We start from the raw sequence: 17,306 nt of genomic DNA on the forward strand, positions 1-17,306 counted from the left end.
GGCTAGCATATTGTCCAAAATAAATGCCCAATAAGGAATGTGATTTTTAAAAATGTGGCCTGGTGTTTAATTAGGATGCCCTGTGTCAGTTTCAGTAAATAGTGGGAAAGTCTCTCAGACCAACTTTTGTAATATATAGGGTCCAGCACAAATAACGCCCCCTTTTTTTACAAAACCATAAGCATGTAATTCTGTAACACAACAATATCACACTCAAGCATGCCATATGACATTTTAGGTGAAGTGTTCAAATTAAAACTATAAATTATTACGTGCATAATATTACCCTACCAACTGCACTCAAGCAGCGTTAACTTCTGCCAGACCCTGTATTTAATTGAAGATAGAAGTCTTGACTTATTTTAAGTAAGTCATTATTTTACTTGAAGGCAGTTTTTTAAAAGGTTAAACATTTACCTGAAGTATCCTATTTTCCATATTAGAACAAACACACACACACCTTTCCTTTGCTCATATCCCACTGATGGTAAAAAAAATGAAATTGGTCATGTATTAGGCCATTTAGCATCCGTGAAGTTGACAAATTCATCAGCTTCTGGAGGTTTGCTATAATTATCCAAAGAGAAATGTTGATAGGATAGAGGGATGTTACACTTAAACAGTGAGGTGTTTTACATTGGCGCTCAGCCTTCCGTTGCGGCTGTAAATCTCTTCTGTTTCAGTTGTGTTCTGCCTCTTACTGATCTTTGCCTGCGTTCCCTCAGACAGTAAAGTGAGCGCAAATATACACAGTCAGTTTTATTCTAACAAGTCTTAATTTATTATACAAAATTAAAAGTTTTAGTGAAATATTTATAGTAGAAAAACACTTTCATGTGTGTGCCATATGTAAAGATGAAGACATCTAGCATAAACTTAGCTGTGTTGATACAAGAGCTGGTATGGATCTTGTCACATTCAGCAAAGAAGGTACCATTGAACTGTATAGTCCAACTCTGTGCATTAGGAATTTGACTTCTGTTAGATGTTAAAGCATTTACTTGCCTCTAAGGACATACGAAACTCTTCAAAGTTCACTTATATTCAGACAAAGATCATCTAACTACTATAGTCGGACAAGAAATATTTAATTGTCCCTTTCTACCTCTGTTAGTCAGTTCCTTCAACTTATTTTTAAAAACGTGCCTAAATTTTTGGTTGTTTTATTATTTGCTTTTTAAAATATTCAGTGTCAGAACAGAAGTGCACAACTTAAGTAATGAAGTAAGCAGGCACACTTCTCCCGTTTCCACCTGCTTAAGTCTAAATCGCAAGGCCTGCGATGTCAAATTTTACATCATCAGACCGATGTGTTGGCATTAAATAGCAAACTGACTTTGTTTCTACCCCATAAAGTTTCTCATTGTTACTTTGCGTTTTCTTCACAAAAGCACCTGTTAGTTAGTGAGTTTTTCAGTTCCTTCTTCATCTGTTTTTTCCCTTGGTGCCGTGAGCGCCCCAGCAGATTGCATCATCAGGTTGGGCCCGGTGAGCTGTTTCGCTCTTTTCCAAGTGTCTGAGTCAGCAGGCCATAGACCACTGCTTGCCAGAAAATCGCCATTGCTTCTAGGCTGACGTTTGCTTACTTGTTTTGATCGTCTGAGAGATGAGACTTTATTTGCCAGAATCACCGTTGATAGAAATAGAAGGGTACAGATAAGAAAAAGCACTGCAATTATAATTAAGCAAACTAACATAGCCATTTTGTTGTTGTTTTCCTCACAGACATCTTTTCTGAAAATTTCACTGTGACTTTTGCTTGTGTTTTCGATGTTCTGTGTCGTTGGAGAGCTGTTCCTCGGGGCAGAAGGTGTATGAAACTCCAGTTCAGATATACGAGTTACAGATGCGGTGTGAGAGGACGTTGCTCTTTCAGGCGTGTTTGTAGAATTACTTTTTTTATCTACTTTAGGAGTTGTTGCGTTTGTGTTACTGTTTTGATTTTGGTTTCTGCCTGTCTTACTTTGAATATCTGGATCCCAGACAGTAGTGTTGTTAGCCCACAGACGGGTGTAGTTTGCCTTTGCTCCAGCAGACGAAGAAAAAACTGCTGTCATCAGAAAGGCCAGACGCAGGCAATGTCGTATGTGCTTCATGGCCGTGAGTGTACGGGGAGCCTGCTGGGAAAGAAACACAATTTGTTAATTTGTGAAGGAATAACGGTTTCGGGCTTGGGTGCTTGTAGATAAAAGACAGGCAGCTGCTGTGTTATAAGTAAGCTGCAGGCTCATGCCTGACATTTGCAGTCCTGTTTGAATTCCTTCTCAGCTGGTTTTTTTCTCTTCGGCTACATATAAAGAAACAGTTTAATTTTGTTATTCTTTTCAATGCTAGGCATTAGCATTAGCATTACAGATAACTATTAATTATTGTAGACAGAATACCATGGCTTTATATAGTTTTCTCCTTCTTAAGCATGCTGGGCTTCAGTTTTGAGTCAGGTACTTCTGCTTTTACTTTTTTGATTCCCTCCCCTGCCCATTTAAAGATCTTTTTTACAGAAACTCCCCACCTTCTAATAGATGTGTCATCAGTCTCTGTAGTAAAGGAAGAATGTGGCCTTGAGCATTTTGCTTCATGTATGAAAATAAAATGGAAGTAGCTTTTTTTTTCTGGTCAGAAAAGGGGAAGTATGGTAGCAACAAAAGAAAATGAACTTCAAATAGGAATTCAAGGTGGGTTTTTTTTTCCTTTTTGGATATTTATCTTGAAGTTTAGAATGAAGCTGATACCTAGAAATATATCCCCATTACTTGTGGAAGCAATTTTATGATGTTGGTTCTCTCTTTTTACCTGTGTATCCCCTGGCTTACACTGGCTTTCTGAAAGCAAAGGCATGCCAGTTTTATCAAGCAAAAATCTGGCATTACAAAGAAAAAGAGGCAGAATTCTTTGGAATAATCTTAAAAGTTCAACAGAAGTTACTGACTTTTTTATATCATTTATGCTAAGCTTTTTTTCCCAATGAATATATATTTTTAATCCTCACCCAAGGATATGTTTGTTGATTTTGGAGAAGAGAGGAAGGGGAAGGAGGAAGAAAGGGAGGGGGGAGAGAGAGAAATATCAATTGGTTGCCTCTTGTATGCACCCTGACTGGGAATCACACCCGCAGCCTTTTGGTGTATGGGACGATGCTCCAACCAACTGAGTCACTGGGCCAGGGCTCTATGAATATTTTGATAGAATTAAAAATAATAAATTATACAAACAAAATAGAGACAGACTGATAGGTAGAGGGCAGGCTGACAGCTGGGGGCGGGGTGGGGAGCAGGAAAAGAAACCGAGAAAAAACACGTGAACATGGACAACAGTGTGGTGATTGAGGGGTTGAGGGGGTTGGGTGGAGGTGGAAGAGGGTATGGGGAATAAATGGTGATGGGAAAAATTAAAAGAATAAGTAAATAAAACAATAAAATAGGAAGAAATTGAGCGTCAGGATCGTGGAGCTTTAGACTGAAGTGGGAGGTCAAGGCAGATGGTGAGTATCTCAACATTCCAATGAAAAAATCGCATTGCAGTTTTGGCTCTGAGCTCCCTGGAAGCCAGTACAAAAGGGGACAGGTCTGTTCCTAATTCTCATTATTCACCGTAGGATTGGAGATTGAAATAGAACTGGCATATCTGCTCAGGTACTGGTAAGCCAGAAAGATTTGTCGCTATTATTGAGCTGTCTCTTTTATAATAATACTTCAGTTTGTTGGAGCTACTTTTATAAGACTGCTTTATTGTTAGCATTTATTTGAGGGAACTAGAAGAAAAAACTAAATTGTTCTCCTTTTTTAAATGCAGGCTTTGATTCTGTAGGTCTAGGAGGTACCTGAGATTCATCTTTTCCGACCCACTCCCAAGCAACGCAGATGCTGTTTCTAGTCATACTTTTATGAGTTTCAAGGTTTTATAAGAAATAGTTTATAAAGAGTGACATATAATAAGTGGTGCTACTGGGAATTAATCTCTGAAATAATATCCTGTTAGTAGTAGAGGGGGAGAAACCTTCAGTGTGTGTTCTAGATTAAGATTACTTTTTGGATTATGACCTTTGATAGTGAAAGATACGGTGCATTGACTTCTATATAATAGTGTTTAGCCTCAATTGTTAAGTTGAGTGACATAAATCTTTGGCTACTTTATGATTTTTTCACAAAGAGAAATACTTTAAATTGGGTTAGCAAGTAGTTTCTATCCTTTTATACCAGACTGGCCTTGTGCATAGATGCTAAAATAATTTAAAGTGGGTTATTCTTGTCACATTAGTTCATTAACAGAGTAGTGTGCGTCATAGTGGCCTTACGCATTTTAACAGTCCCTACCCCTACCCGGGCAGATAATGGGCCCGCTGTTGATTGTTCTCTGCCAGAGGCGCTGTCGTCCCCAGATAAACAACTGGCAGCAAATGGGAATCGAGGGCTGTCTCTATAGCCCTGATGTGTGCCACGGAGGCTAGGTTATGTTATCAAAAGTTTTTTTTGTTTTTTTTTTTTAACTCTCTGGTCATTTTTAATACAATATATAATGCCTAAGCATTAGTAATGATAAGTTTATTTTTTAAACTTTTTAATGCATAACCGAACTTTCCAATTTGCTGTACAGTTTAAACTCAGATCCGTCCTAGTCCCAGTTTAAAACTCTTTGTTGATGGTAAATCTTTACCATTTCTAACTTAAGTTTTACCTAATAGGACAAGAAAAAACAGCATGCATTTCGATTACTCATGATTCTACTTTGTTAGTAAGATTCTTAGGCACTATTTGTAGAACTTCCTCAAGCACTGATCTGCCCAAAGTTACAAGGGAAAAGGCATAAGAAAGCCACATATGTTACCTACCTTACAAAATGGTTGGTCAAAATCTGATTATCACCTTATTTTAATACGCCACTTCTTGTCTTGAGGCACAGCTTCCAAGTAACTTAAAGCAGGGCAGCCTGGGGGAAATACGAACGCTAAAGCAAATCTGCAGTAAAAAAGGACATGTGCAGCTAGCTCTCCACTTTTCAAACCAAACCACAGATGACACATTTCCTTTTTGCTGCAACTGAAGCACATGTCACGGGGAGGGGGGGGGGCTGTGGACAGAGTCTCCAACTTGCCTGGCTGGCCGTTGGCGTGACAGGAGGCTTTGTGGAGCAAGTCCCCGCCTCCAGAGCAGGGAGGGTTTTCTGCTCGGTGTCTTTTGACCTTAAACTAATTATATATGCCTGGTGTAGCTTTTGAATAATATATTAGTGTCATTCAAAAGAAGATGAAATGGCATTTTCCCTGCAGCATTAAAATCACCTCTAAAAATTTTATTTGGATGCCACGGACTGATTGATAACATGAGTTTGGAGACCTCTGGGGTATTGGTCAAATAATAGAAATATAAACCCACATCGCAAACCGTGGGACTGCAGTGATTTGAGAAAGTACACAGTAAATTTAGATTATATAGGACATAAAATGCTTTCGTGTGGTTTAGTGGGTCCTTTCCCTCTCCCTCCCTGTCTCTCCCTTCCCGCCTCCACCCCTTGAACGTCCTTTCGTCTAAATAGTGTATCTAAATCGTGTGTAGCTAAAATGGATCTCATTTTTCTCTCACAAGGGGCCGTCCCTCATGATCTCTTTCTTTTCGTTCATGATAACATTCTGTGTAATCTCTGATGCTTGGTATACGGCAAGTCCTTTTGATTCAAGTTCCTTCTTGTAGCTCTGATCAGACCTAAGATAATGCTGATCCTTTCTTTATATCCTTGGCTCAGTTTCTTAGTACAGTCTCGTGCCACAGGACAGACTGCATATGCGATGGTGGTCTCGTAAGATTATATAATGGAGCTGAGAAATTTCTGTCGCCTGGTAGCCATGGTAACATAATAGCACAACACATTACTCACGTGTTTGTGGTGATGCTAGCAAACAAACTTAGGGCACTGCTTGTCACATAAAAGCTTATACAGTTACAGTGTTGGGCCCCTCCATCTAGGTTTGTGAGAGTGCATGCCAGTGTTTGCACAGAGATGAGACCACCTAACAGTGCGTTTCTCAGAACATAGCCCCACATCTTTAAGTGGCGCGTGACTGTATGTTAGATCCTCGGGGGGCCATACCTAAACTACTGCGGTGTCTTTTTACTGGTCATGACGGCTTTGTGTAGCTTGAATATATTACTTCCTGTGATCATATCACCCCTTTCTTTTAAAAAATAGTTGAGTAACTCCTTAATACCAACTCCTTGACACTTACAGCAGCGATTCAGAAATGTTCACGCATGTAAATAGATTAGAAGGTTGTTTAAAAACAGTAAAAATTGCTGGGTCCCACTGTGCAGATTTATACGCACTGGTAGGTCTGGGCTGGGCCGGGAGCTGCAGTTTTGTCGAGCACCGCGCCCGTTCTCATGCTGGTGCTGCTCAGAGCGTGCTCGGAGGGGTCCTGAGCCCCTTAGTTACACAGTTCTGGTCCCTTCATAATTTAGCTATTGTGTATTTTTCCAGCTCTATCTGTTAAAACTTCTCTGTGAATCCTCTGTTCTCACTAAACTAGCTCACTGTTGCCTCAACACACCTAATTACCTATTTCTTTCCCTCTTTTCCTCTCTCCTGAGGCCTGCCAGTCCCTCCTCTAGTCCAGTTCGAAATCCCTCCAGTCCACTTCAGCTGCGTGCCCTCTGCGCAGCGCTCGCCGACGGCTGGTTTGGGTCGCTGCCTCCCTCTCCTGACCTTCCCGGGGCAGTTTCCCCTCTGCAGTCCCGTTGATAAGTGATTGTATCCGCCTCATATCTTGGATCTTGAAATAGTTTCCTTTTATTTTAAAATCATTTCACTCGTATTTTTATCTCATTTCCTCCCAAGAATACTAAAAACTCAGCCTAGGCTGCAGCGGTACTACCACAGTGATCAACTAAAGAACATCGGGCCGGCGTTCACGTAGGTTGTTGGACTGAAATTCCAGTGCTATGTCTTTTTCAGGGCTTTCTGTGGGTCCGTACCCGGCTGCTCACATTGCTTTGCGGTATTTTTAGTATAAACAACATATTACCTAATATGGCTGGCTTAATCAGAAAATGGAACTGATTGGCTCATACACCTGAATAGTCCGGGGATAAATTTGATCCCAGGAGAGGCTTTATCTAGGACTCAGATGAAATGGCCAGGGTCCTAGTTCCTTTATTTCTCCTCTCAGTACCTTCGGTTTTTAGGCACACTTCCCATCATGTCTCAGGGTAAGAGCTAACAACTCCCATGGCCCCATGCTCCCTAGTTTATGAACATCAGGGAAGAACGAGTCTCAGTTCCCAGCAGTTCACACTGCTGTCTCTGCACGGGGCCTCTTTGGCTCCGGTTGTCCTAATTTGAGTCGTGTGATCATTACTGAGCCATTGTCTCTGGTCAAGATAGAATAAATGGATTCACTAAAGCCATTCAGCTCCAGGTAGGCCATTCCCACCCAAACAGTTCACCTGGGAAGTCTGGTGGACCTGGAGGCCACTAGCCAATGTCCACTGCCGTCTTCCTTGATTGGCTGTGATGGACAAGTTTGTTCTTATTGTCATTGCTTAAAGTTTTTGAATTGAAGATTCATCTCCTCTGTTTTACTTCAGCCTTACTTCTCAATGTCTAAAGAACAACTGATTACAAAAAAAGGATCCAGATTTTGTATAATTGTTTTGTGTTATTGTTAGTTTTCTCTGGAAAACTAATCAGAAAATAAAGTAATAAAATAGGTTAGTAGCATCTATATATCTATTCAGAACTCTGTTAACAAACTCCCTTTTTTTTTTGTCATCTTCCTTAGGTTCAAAACTGGTCAAATCAACGGTGACTTGCTAATATATCACGTCTTGCTGACTTTAAAGCCATATTATGCAAAGCCATATGAAATCGTAGTGGACCTTACCCATACTGGGCCTAGCAATCGCTTTAAAACGGACTTCCTCTCTAAGTGGTTTGTTGTTTTTCCTGGCTTTGCTTATGACAATGTCTCTGCAGTTTACATCTATAACTGTAACTCCTGGGTCAGGGAGTATACCAAGTATCACGAGCGGCTGCTGACTGGCCTCAAAGGCAGCAAAAGGCTCATTTTCATAGACTGCCCTGGAAAACTGGCTGAGCACATAGAACACGAACAACAGAAACTCCCCGCTGCCACCTTGGCTTTAGAAGAGGACCTGAAGGTGTTCCACAATGCCCTCAGGCTAGCTCACAAAGACACCAAGGTTTCTATTAAAGTAAGTTTTACTCTGTGGTAGGCTTTGCCTTCCTTAACTGACCAGACTGTATACCAGCCTTCCTCAGTGTTCCTGTGATAGTGTATCAAATGTAAAGTAAGCCCAGAGGGAGAAAAATTAAGCTTTCTATCCTCATGGAGGCCCTGTGGAGGATATGAGACGTGAATATAATTAAATCACGTAATTACATTCTAGCTTGGGTTGGAGGCAGAAGAGTGGTGTGGAGAGGGCAGTTCGCTACCTAGCAGTCAAATGGCAGGGGTGTGCAGAAAATGGAAATTACCTAGTGAGAATTCTGGTTTTTACGTGCTTTTTGCAGAGTGAGGAACGTGTGCCTTCAGGATAAAATTGGTATTTGTCTATGGGATTCTTGACCTTTTTTAAATACAAAATTAATTTTTTTTCTGATGTTTTCAGTCTCTTTTGAGAGCATTAATCACAATAATTATTGAACCCATTTGAATATATAATGGTAATAACTCTTCCGTAAATGGCAAACATAGTATTTCGGTTGGTCGGTTGGTCAGTTAGTTTTGGCACCTCTTACAATTCAACATAATGGACTTTCATTCTTCTTCATTCCACCCTCTCACAATCACCTTCCAGGTTGGTTCTACTGCTGTCCAAGTAACCTCAGCAGAGCGAACGAAAGTCCTGGGGCAGTCAGTCTTTCTAAATGATATCTACTATGCTTCGGAAATTGAAGAAATCTGCCTGGTGGATGAGAACCAGTTCACCCTAACCATCGCCAACCAGGGCACACCACTCACCTTCATGCACCAGGAGTGCGATGCCATCGTGCAGTCCATCATCCACATCCGGACGCGCTGGGAGCTGTCGCAGCCCGACTCCATCCCCCAGCACACCAAGATTCGGCCCAAAGATGTCCCTGGGACCCTGCTCAATATCGCATTACTGAACTTAGGCAGTTCGGACCCGAGTTTACGGTACGTTTTAAAAAAATTCACTTCAACTTTATTCAGGCTTTGTGGCTTTTAAAATGAGACCACTTAATAAGCTTTTAAAGCAGCCTGTCTGCTCTAATGCTGTAAATTGGAAGGTATGTTATGTTGGTTAACCAGCGTGACCTCATCAGGTTGTGGGGTACTCACATGGACTAGAATTCAGGGTAGGGTGAGTCACACTAAACCCATGTATATTCTTTGTCCAGGAAACTTTCATCTGAAATAGACAACATGGCAGTTTTTGAGTTTTTTTCCAAAATACTTTTTTTTAAAGTCTCCTCTTAAATTACGTTTCCCCTCCTCTGAGTCCTCTAATTAAGTTTTCCCATGTTCAAGAGTATATCACTATTAAGCTTCCTCACAGTTAAATTAGGTTATCATTGTTTTACAGAGGAAGGCTTAGTGTTCAATAACATTACTGCATACTTCCCATCTATGTGACTAACAAAATTCTGGGAAAAAACCCTAAGATAAATATGGCTGTCATCTGAGCAGAGATCATCAGTTCTGTTTAGGCCTAACAATCTGAGCAGAAATCAGGAAAGGGCGAGTGTGGTCTGTGGAGCCAGGAGATCTGGGTTAAATCTAGGTCTGTTATGTTTGACTTTAGGTAAAGTCCTGAAGTTCTCCCAGCTCAGGTTTCCTCACCTTTAAAGTAAAGGGGACGGTGCCATCCTCATATACTTATAAATGTTTAATAAATAGTATGTGTTGTAGTATAGATAGCACATAGCACATAGTTTTTGCTTAGGAAATACTATTTCTCCCCAAATTCTCTACCCCCACCCCCATTTGTCTTTGTACTCTTTCCCCCCTTTGCCCTTCTCCATTTCATGTTAGAATCATTTTTTCCCCCCTCCCAGGTACCTTGAGACTGTTAAGATTTTTACAGATATAAATTCTCAGCTTCAGAAAAGTCTTCCCTAGGATATAATATAGTCCAGGTTTTACAAGTGGGCCTTTTAGGGTTACAGATCTCCTTTATTTAAAAGGGAAAAAAAAAAAATCAAAATTTCTTTACCTGGATGGGTCTCATGGGGTCCGTGAACTCTCAGAAATTATACACAAAGTTTTGTGTATTATTTACTTTTATTATATCAGAGGAATCTGACACCTACCCCCAAGTTGAGGGACCCCAGTTCTTTATAGCTGTTGAAAGACACAGAGTCTGAGTCAAAGTCAGTCTCAAAATAGCCTAACTCAGAATTGCTGGGAGTTAGTAAGAGGTACATGAACTTAGAAATGACAATCTTAATATCCTCATCTTAGGAAAATGGAGCTATATGCATGCCCTTAATTTATAATTCAAAGTTACTCGTCAAAGAATGCTAACAATCTTCTGAAAATTATTAGCCTGATAAACTTCTCTTCTTGTGAAATAAAGCAAGCTGACAGCTCTGCTTTTTGCTGAAGCGTGTCATGCGTGAGGAGAGCTTTTTGCCAGACTTGCCTCTCTGTGTGTCTCTCGCATAAATACATTTGCATGATGAAAGTTCAGGGGTAAGGAGAGCCTGAAGTTTACTGAGCAGGCCGTTTCTTTTGTTGCATGAGGGAGAAAATTCAAAATTTAAAAATGGAATGTGAGTTTTTAAGCTGTCTTCAAATTGTTTAAATATATTTTTCAGACATTTGTAAGGGAATTTTTGGTTCTAATGGAATCTGAATATGTGTATATTAGGTTTTTTTGTTTTTTGTTTTGTTTTAAGTTGTTATATGGGAGAAGTTCATGGAAAGAAAAGAAAGGAGCTTAATTATGTTTACAATTTTTTTGACCACCAGTTTGTAGTATAATTTGTAGGGCACCCAGGAAGAAATTTAGTAGATGCTGATTAAAGATTTTAACATTTTAGTTGGATGAAAGGCCATCTCATTTCTTAGGATCCCCATTATAATTGGGCCTAGCGGGTGGAGGAATGACCGGTTGAGTTTCAGCCTCATTGAATATGTAATACGCCTTTACTCTTTCTTTCTGTTGCTCCACCTTAGGCCACAGGCCGCTCATATTTCATGTCCTGTGAAGTGTCTCTTAGGAGGGCCTTCTCCTCACTTGTCTTAGGAGCCTCAAAGTGCTCTTCTGACTATGTCACGACCCTCCCTTTAAAAAATCCTTAAGTAATCAAGGGGTGCATTGGTTTTACCATAGAATCGTAACAACTCTAACTAATCATAAAATTTAAAAATAGTTGATTGTGCTTTGTAGTAGAGTCATAAGTTGTGTGTTATAAAATATTTTTGAATTATAAGAAAAAATAAGTTTTAAAACAACTTCATTTGTGTTTTTTCCTAGGTCAGCTGCCTATAATCTTCTGTGTGCCTTAACTTGTACCTTTAATTTAAAAATCGAGGGCCAGTTACTAGAGACTTCAGGTTTATGTATCCCTGCCAACAACACCCTCTTTATTGTCTCCATCAGTAAGACACTGGCCGCCAATGAGCCACACCTCACCTTAGAATTTTTGGAAGAGTGTATTTCTGGATTTAGCAAATCTAGTAAGTAATGATAATTTTCTTTAATATGTTAACAATGACTCTAAGAAATTTCAAAGAAAACCCTTTCAGAATTTACCAGTGACATCTCTAATTGTTTATATTTTTACTTTACCTCTTCTAATTTTTCGTCTATGGTACTGTGTAACTGAAGGAGCTCTGGCAAACCACATTGAGAAATCTAAAATTCTGGCAATAAAAGCAAGATGGCAAGATTTTGATACCTTACATATCTCTGGACTGACCACTCACAAAGTATTTTTCCCACCATGTTTCAGGATAATTAGCTTCAGCATTTCTCTTCTTAGCAGATTATTCTGAATCAGTAAAGTATCCACATTGTCTCCTTGATTTTAGGGAAGTGCTTTCTCCTCTCTTCAGATTGGCTTGGAACTGTGATTGTATTGTTCCTGGACAGTTCCCGGAGAACGCAGTGGCACAGAACACGGGGTCCAGAGTCACCTCCTGACTGGGCCCTGTTTAGTCAGTCTCGTGACCTTAACATGCACCCTCTGCTTCTGTCCGTCCTCGTACCCTGTGGGGGCACAAATGTTGCCCTCCTCTCAGTTTGTTCCCTGACGCAGCCTTCCCTGCCTCTCTCCATAGCACATAAACCTGTTTTTCTGGATTTTACTTGGTTTTTCTGTATTGGATAATTGAAAGCTTTGACAATTCATCAAGATCAGGTCATTATATATTTTACATAATAATGAATGTAGGAATAGAACCCTAAAAAAATAGTGTAAGACTGACAAAACAAAAGTATAAAGCTTTATTGAGAAATAATATACAAAGAGATTTGAGTGAGCAGGAATGCTGTGCTCCTGAATGAATAATTCTTCCGAGATTATTATGAATTCAATGCAATCCAGTCAGAATTCTATGAGATTTAAGGATTAAGAATGAGGTAGAATTTTAAATGATGACAAATTTTCCTTGAAAGAACAAGAATAGCTAAGAAAAAATTGAAAGGAAAGAAAACTGAGAGAGACTTGCTATTACATCTATTCGGACACATTATAAGGGCACAGTAGTTAACACAGAGCTGTTAAGTTAAACAGTCAGCGACCAGGTCAGCCAAAGAGACCGATTGACAGAGAAGCACCACAGTCCAATGGGGGAAAGACGAAATCGTTTAAGAAGTGAGGTTGGGAAATGAATTCAGTTGCGTCTTCATCTTCACCACAAACCACAAGATATCAAAATGTGGCCTAACCGTATATAGGAGTTGAATACAAAAACTGGAACCATTAAAAAAAGAAGAGGAAGAAGAATATTTAGTTGCTTTCTGAGTAAGAATTTATGAAGCAAAAAAGTGATAGATGGAAATAGTGAGCAGATTTGACTCCATAAAACTTCAAAAAATAAAAGTGAGAGATAAATTTAAAAACTAGGAAATACGATTGCAGCAAGTATGAGAAAAATTATTAATCATGAAGAGTTCTTACAGATGAATAAGAAAAATGGATCAACAGCAGCATGCACATCATACTAGAAAAGAATATTTATGTAAGAAGTTCACTAATCAAATTAAAGAAACGAGAACTGAAAACAATAGTAAGACGGCTTCCAGCTGTCAGACCCGCAGAGTTTCCGCGGAGCTGTGAACAGGCAGTGTTTCCAGGAAGCACTTTGGACACGCATGTCAAGATCCCGAAGGTCCTTTTAGCCTCATCATTCTGCTTTTTAGAATTTATTCTAAGGAATTTATGTTCAGGTGTTAGCATTATTTTTATTTAGGTTTTTAAAAATGAGGTTTGTCTTATCGGTAAGGTGTCCAGATCTTGAGTGTCTTCAGTGAACAGCTTGATGAATTTCTCTTTGCGACTACATCACAGAAGCGTCCCCCAGATCAAGCTGCAGAACATTTGTAGCATGCAGGAGGCTGCTCCTCTCAATACCATCCTCGCCCCACGTGGGACCAGTATTCTGACCTCTATTGCCATTGGCTTTTTGTGCCTACTTTTGAAATTCATATGACGTTATACTAGCAAAAAATTGGAACACCTAAAAGTCAAACAATAAAGAACTGATTAAATTGTTGGATCTCCATGTGATGGAATAGTATGAAGCCATAAAGCATGTTTTCAGAACGGAATTTCAGGTGGGGAGGTGAGAGAGTTCTGGAGGTGCGTGGTGGTGATGGCTGTACAGCAGTGTACTTAATGCCACTGAAGTGTGCACACTAAAAGCGGTCAGGTTCACATTGTGTATGTGTATCACAGCCAAAACGATTGGGGGATTCTGGGTAAAGGATACAAAGGAATTTCTGTACTGTTTTTATGTCTTTTCATAAGACTGAAGTTATTTCAAAATAAAAAATTAAAAATTTTTTGGAGAATTTTTGATCTCAGTATAATGTTTAATGAAAAAGTATTCAGAACATACTGCATATGTAGCCTAACCCTAATTTTTGTGGAGGAGTCGGAGTGGGTTATATACGTACACACACGTACATAAATGTATGTGAACTCTACATAGATTGGAAAGCCTGAGGAGAGTGGAGGTGATACACCAATATAGTAACACTGGTTTCATTTTTGTGGTGATGCTTTCCTTTTACCAAACTTCCCAGGATTACTACATATTCATTTTACAATTAGAATAAAACAATGTATTTTTAGCTAGAAGAGAAATAGTTAAAAGTGAAAAATGAAATAAAACTTTTCAAAATTGGCTTATTGGCTTTTAAAATTTTGTTCAAGACTTGCTCTCTTTCTTCACCTCCATCTTTAGTAATATATTTGCCAAATATCTTTTCCTTAGGCCTGATTCTAGGTAATGATCTTCACCTTTTATCTTCCCTTCTCCCAACCCCTTATTTTAAAATAATTAGAAGTAATTAAAATAATATTATTTAAAATTTTTGGTGGAACTTTCATTGACCATTTATGCTAATAGCATCTTTTCCCCCAGGTATTGAGTTAAAACACCTTTGTTTAGAATACATGACTCCATGGCTGTCAAATCTAGTCCGTTTTTGTAAGCACAACGATGATGCCAAACGACAAAGAGTTACTGCTATTCTGGATAAGCTGATAACAATGACCATAAATGAGAAGCAGATGTACCCATCTATCCAAGCAAAAATATGGGGGAGCCTTGGGCAGGTATTGAGTTTGCTTAAATATTTACCTAGTACCTCCTTTGTGCAGATACTTGTCTGGTACCCACTTTATGCAAAGCGGTGTGCTACGCACTAGAGATACAGCTGTAGAAAAGACAGTCCCTCTATCCAAAAGCATACAGACACCCACCTAATTCTTGATCTGGTTCAAAATTGTAAATGTCTAGTGCATATCTCAGAGCCAAAGAAAAACTAGTTATTGCAGCACTCTTCTGCATGGCATAATCAATTAGGTAGACTTTAACTATAGAAACCTAATGTCGCATCTAGTAAGTAGTGCTTTATATAACGTACTCTGGTAGTTTCCATACCACGGGTGTCAGTAAATGTTTCTTGATGGTGTTATTAGGGACACCTGCTTTCTTTTATAGTTCTAGCATAAAAACAATATTAAAATACAGTGTATGCATTGTCTTTTTATCTGTCAGGAATTACACATATCATTTCTTCCCAAGCAGTCTCTTACAGAAGCAATACTCTTACTCAAACTGTGCTGTGAATCCTCCAGATAATTTTAACTACCTCGGAGCCCCTTTTAAAGCTCTATGAAACATCTTGGTACTGATGTCATTTCCTGTATTTTAAAATAATTATATTTTATATTGATCATATGTTTTCGTAGAAGAGAACAGAGATGCTTTGCAAGTAAATAAAATCAGAGATTTTAAAATTTTTGAATTTCAGTTTCTTCATCTCTGAAGGAATGTCTTCATCCTTTTATCATCCTGTCCTTCTCATGTTTTATTTACTGACATGTCTCTGAATAAAACCTAGTATCTCAGAGGCCTCTGGTAAAAAGAATTTTCATGTTGGGCTGCTCCTTGAAGTGTTTTTAAAGTAAAAATTAAGTCGGTAGAGGGGCTAAAAGATTATTTTTTTTCTCTTCCACCAGATTACAGATCTCCTTGATGTTGTACTAGACAGTTTCATCAAAACCAGTGCAACGGGCGGCTTGGGATCGATAAAAGCTGAGGTGATGGCAGATACTGCTGTAGCTCTGGCTTCTGGAAACGTGAAATTGGTTTCAAGCAAGGTAATCACTTTTCCTTTGCCTTCTGGACCGCAGCATAATGTATCTCTGCATCATCAGGAGGTTTTTTGTTTGTAACTAGTTAAACTGAAAGTTTTTAATGATAAAACGTTTTTTAGCCCCCATGTTTTTAAAATTCTGCTTCCTTACAGGTTATTGGAAGGATGTGCAAAATAATTGACAAGACATGCTTATCTCCAACCCCTACTTTAGAACAACATCTCATGTGGGACGATATCGCTATTCTCGCACGCTACATGCTGATGCTGTCTTTCAACAACTCCCTGGATGTAGCGGCTCATCTCCCCTACCTCTTCCACGTGGTCACTTTCTTAGTGGCCACAGGGCCACTCTCCCTTAGAGCTTCCACACATGGATTGGTCATTAATATCATTCACTCTCTGTGTACTTGTTCACAGCTTCATTTTAGTGGTAAGTTCCAGGACTGTCCTTTGCGTTTCACCAGCTCCTGCCTCCAGTTTACATCATCTGATTGACAGAGATTTGCTTATTATTTATTACAGTGCCCTAACACTAAGCTGCTAATTCAAAACCAATAAATTACTTCCATGCCATACCAAGCTATAGCAGAGACTCTCTGTGCCTGTTTGTCTTGTAGACTCCTGGAGTTGCCACATAAGCCAGAGTCTCAGCAGCAGCTCACAGTGTTGTGTTGCTGGTGTGAGTCTGTAGATTAAATGGCACGAAAGCAGTGAGCATTAACATAATGTATCTAGAGGGTTGGTTTAAGGAGCATGGTTATGTAATTTTGACATGATAGTCAAATTTTCTAAATTCGAAATGAAATGGGACACTTTAAAATTAAAAGAAATTAATATCTTTAAAGTCTTTTTTTTCCTTTTACAGAAGAGACCAAGCAGGTTTTGCGACTCAGTTTGACAGAGTTCTCATTACCCAAATTTTACTTGCTGTTTGGCATCAGCAAAGTCAAGTCAGCTGCTGTCATTGCCTTCCGCTCCAGTTACCGGGACAGGTCATTCTCTCCCGGCTCCTATGAGAGGGAGACTTTCGCTTTGACATCCTTGGAAACAGTCACAGAGGCTTTGCTGGAGATCATGGAGGTATGTAAGCCAAAATGATGAGGAACTAAGCTAGGGCATTTTTTTAATCCGCTAGTACTATCTAGAGGAAAAATTCTTTGTTCTGCACTTAATGCTTAAATAAAACACTTCCATGGAACATGTTTATTGATAAAACATGTTATTTCTTTAATGACATTATAATAAATATTATTTAAATGTTTCTGGAGACTTCCAGCCAAGATAGAGGCATAGGTAGACACACTGTGCCTCCTCGCACAACCAGAAGGACAACAACAAATTTAAAAACAAAAAGCAACCAGAACTGCCAGAAAATCGAACTGTATGAAGTCCGACAACCAAGGAGTTAAAGAAGAAACATTCATCCAGACCGGTAGGAGGGGCGGAGATGGGCAGCCAGGCAGAGAGGACTCGCGGCAAGGCAGCGGCTGG

General features: G+C 39.4%; 2 protein-coding genes across 7 annotated transcripts in view; one reads left to right on the top strand and one right to left on the bottom strand.

Moving 5' to 3' along the window:
- NF1 (neurofibromin 1) overlaps positions 1 to 17,306 on the top strand; it is a 220,448-nt gene that overhangs the window by 169,999 nt on the left and 33,143 nt on the right. For all 6 annotated transcript variants that reach the window (XR_008425115.2, XM_053910986.2, XM_053910985.2 and 3 more), the window contains 7 exons: positions 7,772 to 8,204; positions 8,811 to 9,151; positions 11,457 to 11,659; positions 14,573 to 14,766; positions 15,676 to 15,816; positions 15,966 to 16,245; positions 16,681 to 16,895. Coding sequence is in view for 5 of the 6 variants with exons in the window: in XM_053910986.2 (XP_053766961.1) it covers positions 7,772 to 8,204; positions 8,811 to 9,151; positions 11,457 to 11,659; positions 14,573 to 14,766; positions 15,676 to 15,816; positions 15,966 to 16,245; positions 16,681 to 16,895 (1,807 nt within the window). In the remaining variant the exon portion in view is untranslated. The remainder of the gene's footprint in view (positions 1 to 7,771; positions 8,205 to 8,810; positions 9,152 to 11,456; positions 11,660 to 14,572; positions 14,767 to 15,675; positions 15,817 to 15,965; positions 16,246 to 16,680; positions 16,896 to 17,306) is intronic.
- On the bottom strand, positions 786 to 4,990 carry EVI2A (ecotropic viral integration site 2A). Its single transcript, XM_024564789.4, has 2 exons — positions 4,829 to 4,990; positions 786 to 2,120 (listed from the first exon to the last, which is right to left on the bottom strand). The coding sequence occupies exon 2, from the start codon at positions 2,094 to 2,096 to the stop codon at positions 1,398 to 1,400; it is 699 nt and encodes a 232-aa protein (XP_024420557.2). The 5' UTR covers positions 2,097 to 2,120; positions 4,829 to 4,990; the 3' UTR covers positions 786 to 1,397.

Source organism: Desmodus rotundus, chromosome 9, assembly GCF_022682495.2.
Source record: "Desmodus rotundus isolate HL8 chromosome 9, HLdesRot8A.1, whole genome shotgun sequence".
Taxonomy (NCBI): Eukaryota; Metazoa; Chordata; class Mammalia; order Chiroptera; family Phyllostomidae; genus Desmodus; species Desmodus rotundus.

Coding starts and splice junctions, on each gene's coding strand:
- EVI2A (XM_024564789.4), bottom strand. CDS start 2,096: ATGAAGCACATACGACATTGCCTGCGTCTGGCCTTTCTGATGACAGCA.